This window comes from Manis javanica, chromosome 4 (genome assembly GCF_040802235.1).
Source record: "Manis javanica isolate MJ-LG chromosome 4, MJ_LKY, whole genome shotgun sequence".
Taxonomy (NCBI): Eukaryota; Metazoa; Chordata; class Mammalia; order Pholidota; family Manidae; genus Manis; species Manis javanica.
Window position 1 is genome coordinate 16,145,756 of NC_133159.1, and position 8,192 is coordinate 16,153,947.

Sequence of the window (8,192 nt, forward strand, 5' to 3'; positions counted from 1 at the left end):
AGAATACCAAAAAACATGACTCAGTTGTGGAATAACAGGAAGTACCATCCCTGTTTGCCATTGCATAATACAGCTGGACAATTATATACTTTATGTTTCATTAGTTCTTATCTTAATCATGCAGTAGATACTATTGCCATAAAAGCAAAGAGCTAGAAACACTCAAATATCCATTCACAGTAGGTTGGTATATTTAAAGTATGGACTATCAACTGAGGAACCAATATTGAACACAAAGTGAAAATAACATCACAAAAGGATAGTCACTATGTGATTCTACTTATACAAAGGAACAAAAGGGAACCTCCTACACTATTGGTGGGAATGTAAATTGGTACAGGCACTGTGGAAAGCAGTACGGAAGTTCTCAAAAACTAAAAATAGAAATACTACTCAACCTAGTAATTCCACTTCTAGGAAATTAGCTGAAGAAAACAAAATCCCTGACTTGAAAAGACATATGCACCCTTATGTTTACTGCCACATTATTTATAATAGCCAAGATATGGAAGCAACCCAAGTGTCCATCAATTGATGAGTGGATAAAGAAGACGTGGGACATATACACAATGGAATATTACTTAGCCATAAAGAAGAAAGAAATCCTGCCATTTGTGACAACATGGATGGACCTAGAGGGTATTGTGCTCAGTAAGATAAGCCAGGACAAGTACCATATGATTTAACTTATTTGTGGAATCTAAAAACAAAACAAATTAGAACAAAATGAACAAAGTAACAGTAGACTCATAGACATTGAGAAATGACTGGTGGTTGTCATAGGGGAGGGTTTGGGATGGGTGAGCAGGGAGTGTAAGGGGGATAAAGGGGCACAAAAATTCTCAATCATAAAATATAAGTTGGTCAGCATGGCCGTACAGTATGGATAATATAGCCAATGATCCTGTAATATCTTCTTATGCTGAATAGTAACTGCACTAGTTGGGGGTGGGGATTTAATAATGTGGGTAACTATTGAACCACTGTGTTGTATACTTGAAACCAATATAAGATTGTATATTAACTATACTTTAATTTTTTTAAAAAGTTGGACAGTGGGAAAAAAACAGTGGACTCAGAGAATACTAATTTTCATAAATCAAATGATGGCTTATTTTTCATAGAAACTAATTTTTGAAAGTTGATAAGTATCAGTAAGTAAAGTATCCTTTTGGGAAAAAAAGATTGTGTATCAACTATACTTCAATAAAAAGAAAGGGGGGCCAAAAGAGGAAAAGCCGGTGTATTGTTGAGGAATACATATGCATGTGGAAATCTCTAATGAAAGCAAGGGGAAATCATAGGGTTGAGATACACAGAGGAATTACAATGTTCTATTTCTGAGCCTGGGTGGTAAGAATATAGGTATTTGTTTCGTTATTGTTATTTAAACTGCACACACACACACACACACACATCATCTTTACTTACTTTTGTTGATTTGTCATTGTCTCCTCTACTAGACTCAAGCCCCAGGAGAGCTGGGACCATGTCTCATTCATGAGTGAATCCCCTAGAACATACTGATACAGAGAAAATGCTCAGCAATATTTTTTTTCAGGGGGATACTAATATTAATCCTTTGTCAGAGATAAGAAGCCCGTGGCTTAGAAAGGTTAAGCCATGTACTCAAGGATGCAGAGCTTGGTGACAGAGCCAGGATTTGAACCCAAGTATGACCAGTTCCAGAGACAACATTCTTTCCTGGAAGAGGTTGACTTGTTCTAATGTGAACTTTCCTTCCCTCACCCCTGTTATCAGCTAGCCATTCAATGCCATCTGTGCTGCCACAGGCTGGAGGGAACCCTGGATCCTGGCGTTGGCTGTCATTTCTCCATCTGCAGTGGGTGGGGGCTGTGGCCTTGGACCATGGGAGACCTGGTGTTCTACCACCTGTTCTGGGAATCGGTCCAGTCTGGCCCCCCAACACCTGCCTCTGCCCTATATTAGAGTCCCAGGCTAAGCGTGTCTTTCTTATCAGCTGAAAACTCACGATGCTCTGGCTGCTGAGTTCCCTCCTACTTGTGGCCCTTGGTAAGCCTGCAGCCTGTGCTGCCCGGGGCCAGGAGCCCTTGAATCTGCCACCCACCCTGGGTCTCGTGGACCCAACACCTGGTTCCATAGGAGGGATCTCAGCTTGTACCTGGGGCATGATGGCGAAGGCTTTCAACTTGGTGCTGGAGCAGGAGAATGGAGGGGGAATCTGTGGATAGACCAGCTCAGGAGAAAGACTTGGAGACACCAGGCACTGAGGCGGGGGTCCTCTATGGGGAAGTAAACGAAGTCTAATGGCAAAGAGTTTGGGCTCTGTGGTTAGACTGCTTGGGGTGGAATTTCTGTTCCTCTGCTTAACCCTCACACTCCCCTCTCACACTCCCCCTACCCTGCTCCATATCCTGTGGTCTAGTCTTCTCCTGGTTTCTCTGTCATATTATATTCCAGCTCAGGGCCACCTCCTCTAAGCAGCCTCCCTTGACTGACAGTAATGGTAACATAATATTCATCAATGCTTACTATATGCAAGACAGAATGCTAAGAATTTTTTCTTATATTAGTTCATGAGGTAAGTAATATTATTATCCCCATTTTACAGATGGAGAAACTGACCCTCAGGGAAGCAAACTCATGCTAGAATGCTAGAATGAGGGGAGCAGAGCTGTACCTCCTTAAGCCCAGGCAGTCTTAACCCAAAGCTGCCACTCTTCATGACAATAACTGTTAATTTTCAAGGGCTCATTGGGTACCAAACACTGTTCTAAATGCACCAACTCCTTCAATCCTGCCATGGAAGGAGGCCACAGGTTCCTCTCCATCGCTGGACTCCTGGGACCTGGAAATCCCTACTCTAATCCAAATGCTCACTATTCACATGTGGCAACTGAGGTCCTTGGAGGGGAAGAGGCTTGCACCTGGCCATGCAGCCGGTTGCTGCACAACTAGGACTGGGACCCCGGCTGCCTCTTTGCTTTTGGGGACCCTCTGGCTGATTGACAACTCTACTGTTTCCTCCAGCCTCTGGCTGTGGCCGGCCTTCTAACAACCCCGCCAGTCGCGTTGTCAATGGTGACGATGCAGTCCCCTACAGCTGGCCCTGGCAGGTAAGAGCCATACCAGCTACATTATTTCCCACCACGGGCTCTGCACCTCATGCTCTGATTGCAAGGCATCCAGTCTTGACTCCATTGCTTCAATTCCACTTCAGCTTCCACAGGCCAGGAAATGCTTGGATAATCCACTTCCAATGGAAGTTTTGTCCGTTCACTCTGTAACCCTCACTGGGTTGTTTGCAAGTTCAAAGTGGAATCTGGGGAGAGGGTAATATTTAACCTAAGGGTTGGTGCACTAATAAAGGAATGCCGAAGTGCAGGCATTGTATTTAGGAAGGGAGATTTTGGGGCAATGCATTCCTAGACTTCTTGAACTATACAACAGGGCTAGAAGATCTGAAAGCAATAAAAGAATGAAGGGCTTTACAGAGGTTGGTGGAGGGAGGTGCAGAGCTAGACTAGCTTCACTAACATGGTAGCCACTAGCCGCATGTGGCTACTTAAGTTTAAATTTATTTAAATTAAATAATGCTAAAAATTTAGTTGCTCAATATCAGCTGCATTTCAAATCCTCAATGGCCATATGTGGTTAGTGGCTACCATGTTGGACCGCCAAGATACAGAACATGTCCATCATCACAGAGAGTTCTACTGGATGGTACGTCTACAGCAAGTGTCAGCTAACTTGTTCTGTAAAGGACCAGAGAGTAAATATTTTAGACTTTGTTGGCTATATGGTTTCTAGTGCAGTGACTTAACTCTGTCATTGTAGCATGAAAGCACCTACAGATGATATGGTTGTGTAGGTTGGGCACGGCACATTTCTAGAGGGTGCCATTGTGCATGACTGATGCCCCCTGCAGCTGCACAGTGCACAATCTATACAGCCATGGACAGCAACCCTCACTGTAGAACTCAGACAGCTCAGACTCCTCCCTCCCTTGCCACCAGGTCTCCCTGCAGTATGAAAAGGACGGAACCTTCCACCACACCTGTGGTGGCAGCCTCATTGCTCCCGACTGGGTCATGACTGCGGGTCACTGCGTCTCGTGAGTTCTCTCACTTGCCCCTGTCCCTGCATGAGTCCCAGCAGGACAGGGAAGTGGCTGACTTGGAAGGGAGGGAGGCCAGTCGGGCTGGGGCTGACCTCACTTCCCCTGGCAGGAGCTCCATGACCTACCAGGTGGTGTTGGGCGAGTATGACCGGGCGGAGAAAGAAGGCCCTGAACAAGTGATCCCCATCAATGATGAGGACCTCTTCGTGCACCCACTATGGAACCCCAAATGTGTGGCCTGTGGGTAAGTGAATTCTCAGGCCTGGGTCCCAGGGGCTCTTGTACTGGTCCTGCATGACCCAAAGCCAATTCTGAGGTGACTCCCAGGGACAAGGGTCTGGGTCCAGCAGCCTGAGCCCAGGTCCCACACAAGGAGAGTTGGAGGAAGCAGAGCCTTTAAGGATCATCTACCCCAAACCTCTCTCCCCGTGGAAGGGACAGCTGGGCCTGGGGAGGGATAGGAGCTCACGCAAGGCCACTTGGCTAGTTGGCTTCAGAACCCAGGACTCTTCTGGCATCCTGTCCCAAATTCAAGGGCTCCTCCATGCAACAGATGTTTATCCCGGGCATCCTGGGTCCCCAGCACCGTGGCCTAAGGGAGGAGCGCTGGCCTGAGAGGCAGGTCCACCGCTAAGTCACTGTGTGGCTTGGGCACGTCACCGCCCTTCTCTGGGCTTCAGTTTTACAGTTGTCAAGTGTGACCTTTTGGGCTTCCTGGGTGTTTGTGAAGGTCAAGGAAGCAAATGCTGGGGGAGAACATGAAAGAAGGGCTTCTTAAGCCCCTCAAGCATATGCAAAATTGCGTGTCTGGGTGGCTAAACATTTTTCGGGTAAGTGCCTGCAGGGCTGAGGGGCCACGGTGATCAGATTTTGACCCATCCTCACAGGGCTCCTGGGTAAGTGGAGAGAAGAGCAGGCCTAGGGGCAATGACCTGGGTGGCAAGCCAGCAGAGGGAAACTGAGAGCACGGGTTCTCAGAGCACGGTTCCCAGACCCGCAGCATCAGCATCTCCTGGGAACTTGTTAGAAATGTGACTTCTCAGGCCCCACCCAGACCCGCTGCTTCAGAAACTCCGGGTGGGACCCAGCCACCTATGTTTTAACAAACCCTCCAGTGGTTCTGATGCAGCTGTGGTACAAGAACTCCTGGTGTGAAAGCTGAGGACGTTTGTGAAGGCTGAGGATTGATGTGGGCTGATGGGGCCGGGAGGGCTTCCTATAGTTTCCCAGCCACAGAATTAAAAGGATTTGGAGGGGAAAGGGGCAGTGGGGGCATCCCAGAGGTGCAACATCTGGAGCAAAGGCTGGGAGGTGGGGCTTGTCTGGCTGGAGGAGCAGGTTCCCCACAACGCCCCCCTCCTCCCCAGCAATGACATCGCCCTCATCAAGCTCTCGCGCAGTGCCCAGCTGGGAGACACTGTGCAGCTCGCCTGCCTCCCTCCTGCGGGCGACATTCTGCCCAATCAGGCACCCTGCTACATCAGCGGCTGGGGCCGGCTCTACAGTGAGTAAGCCCACCAGCCAGCCAAAGGGCGTGTGGGCAGGAAGATGGGGCCTGGGGGCAGGCGACTGAGGGCATTTTCCTCCCATTCCTACTCCAGTGGTATCTTCTCCCCTCGTCCTCTCTAACATGAATGTGTTCAATTAAACATTTGTTTAGTGGCTCCTGTATGCCAAGTGATGGGGACATTATGGTGGACAGAGCAGGCAGGACCACATAACCTGGTGGGAGGAGGGTCCCATCAGACTGGAAGACCTGCCTGTCTCACGCCCCCCACCCCACTCTGGGGTGCCCAGCGCTGACCCCCAGGCCCCAGCCCAAGCCCTGCACCCCATGACCCCCAGCTCAGCACTCTCTATCCCCGCAGCCGGAGGGCCACTCCCGGATAAGCTGCAGCAGGCTCTGCTGCCCGTGGTGGACTATGAGCACTGCTCCAAGCTGGACTGGTGGGGCATGTCCGTGAAGAAGACCATGGTGTGCGCCGGTGGGGATACCCGCTCAGGGTGCAATGTGAGTTACCTCTCACCAGCCCAAGGTGGTGCTGGGCTATAGCCACTCAGCTCGGCGTGCTGGGCCTCGGGCTTCCTTTGCCACCTGCCCTGCAGGTGAGGAGAATCTTACCTGCTTGTCCCATTCAGCTTCCAGGCCAGGCAGGACTTGGAGGAAGTCTGCGTAGTCTGACTACACAGTGTAGTCATTGTAGAATCCAGTGCCTCTGGATTCTAGTCCCAACTCACAAAATGACTTGACTGGGGGAAAGTCACTGTCCCTCACTGGTCCTCAGCTTCCCCATCAGCACAGCAAGGGGTATCAACACCATGGCCTATAAAGTCACCTTCACTTCAGGGGCCCTGAAGTTTAATTAAGCAACCCTATTATTGTATCATAAGTGTGAATAACAATATTAATAATTAACTGTAGTGCCAATAATAAGAACTATCATTTATTGATTGCTTCCTCTCTACTTGGCATTGTGCTAAGATCATTTATCATCACAAGCTCCTGTAAGACAGATATTCCCTATGACAAATGAGCCAACTGAGGCTCAGAGAGGTCAAGTAATATGGGGGTTTCTTGAAATTCCCCCAAATCAGAATGCATTCCTTAAACTTCAGGCATGGCTCAGCCTCCCCGCTCTCTCCCATCATCCCAGGGTGACTCCGGAGGACCCCTCAACTGCCCCGCAGCTGATGGCTCCTGGCAGGTCCACGGCGTGACCAGCTTCGTTTCTGCCTTCGGCTGTAACACCATCAAGAAGCCCACGGTGTTCACTCGAGTCTCAGCCTTCAACGAGTGGATCGAGGAGGTGAGCAGGACAGGGCGAGCAGGGTTCCCCGGTGCTGGCTCTTCTGAGAGGTGCTGGGGGGATGGGTGAGAGCAGAAACCCTGAAGAGGGGCTGAAAGGATCCTAGAAGGTCTGTCTTGGAAGGGCCTTGGGGACATTCCAGAGGGCTCGGGGGATGTTTTCAGCTAGAGTATGGCCGCAAGGACTTTGATGGCTTCTGGGTGCAGCTTTTAACTACCGTCAAACTTCCCTATTTCAACAAGTGTTTACCAAGTACCTTCTCTGGTCCAGGACTTTTCTTGTGGAGGACAGAGTGATGTGTCAAAAGGCTGCCCTGTGGGGGGACATAAGATTAAATGAGCAATAATGATGAAATGTGAGAGCTATGATAGGCAAAGCTCAGGCCCCAGGGAGAGGGCAAACCTTATCTGGGAAATGAATGGTCAGGGAGGATTAATACTGTTCATGGTAATGGCAACAGCCACCATTTATAGACCACTTAAATGTACGGGCACTGTGATGAGCACTTTAGATAATAGTTTAATAAAAAAAAACCCCACAAGGTAAGTACTATGATTACCCCCATTATACAGATAAGAAACAGGCTCAGAGAGGTCCAGTCACTCTCCCAAGGTCACACAGCTAATGAGTGGCATGGCTGGGAGTTGAATCCAGTTCCATATGGTTTCAGAACCTGTGCTAACTAGACTATTCTGGGTTTTCCTCCTCTTTTTCTAGACCATGGCAAGCCACTAGAACCAAGGCCTGAGTGGCAATGCTGGTCCACACTTTGTAAAAAATAAAGATCTCAGACAACCCCAACCTGAGTCTTTCTTCCTTCTTTGACTCACCTCTTCCCCTCTGACCCATTCCTAAAATCTTAAATCTGATATGTAGAGATGAGATCATATCCAACCCTGACATATGAGAATTAGAAAAAAAGGGGCTAGACAGAAGAAAGAAGTTGCTACTAGGTGACCAACCATCCCAGTTTGCCTGGGACTGAGGGGGTTCCCAGGACATAGGACTTTCAGTGGTAAAATCAGAAGAGTCCTGGGAAGTTAGTCACCCTGTAACAGCCACATACATTGTTGGCTTTTCAATGCAGACATAAAAATATGGTAGAATCTGCAGAAAAACTCACCTTGACAGCTCTTTGGAAGGCTCATGGTAGAGTGGGAAGGGCCCATGTAATTCCTACTTCCGTTGCTCATTTGGGAAGAAGGGCTGCAGTCATTCATTCACTCAACAAGCATTCATTCATTCCTTGTTTCAGAAAAGGGCCCAAAGGGGGATGATGACAT

General features: G+C 48.6%; 1 protein-coding gene across 1 annotated transcript; it reads left to right on the plus strand.

The window, feature by feature from the left end:
* The first annotated feature begins 1,994 nt into the window (after window positions 1-1,994).
* LOC108391523 (chymotrypsin like elastase 3B) lies at window positions 1,995-7,701 on the plus strand. Its single transcript, XM_017651135.3, has 8 exons — window positions 1,995-2,034; window positions 3,013-3,098; window positions 3,999-4,096; window positions 4,212-4,346; window positions 5,470-5,606; window positions 5,971-6,113; window positions 6,757-6,909; window positions 7,627-7,701. Exons 1-8 carry the CDS (start codon window positions 1,995-1,997, stop codon window positions 7,642-7,644), a joined length of 810 nt encoding a protein of 269 aa, XP_017506624.1. The 3' UTR covers window positions 7,645-7,701.
* Window positions 7,702-8,192: the final 491 nt, after the last annotated feature.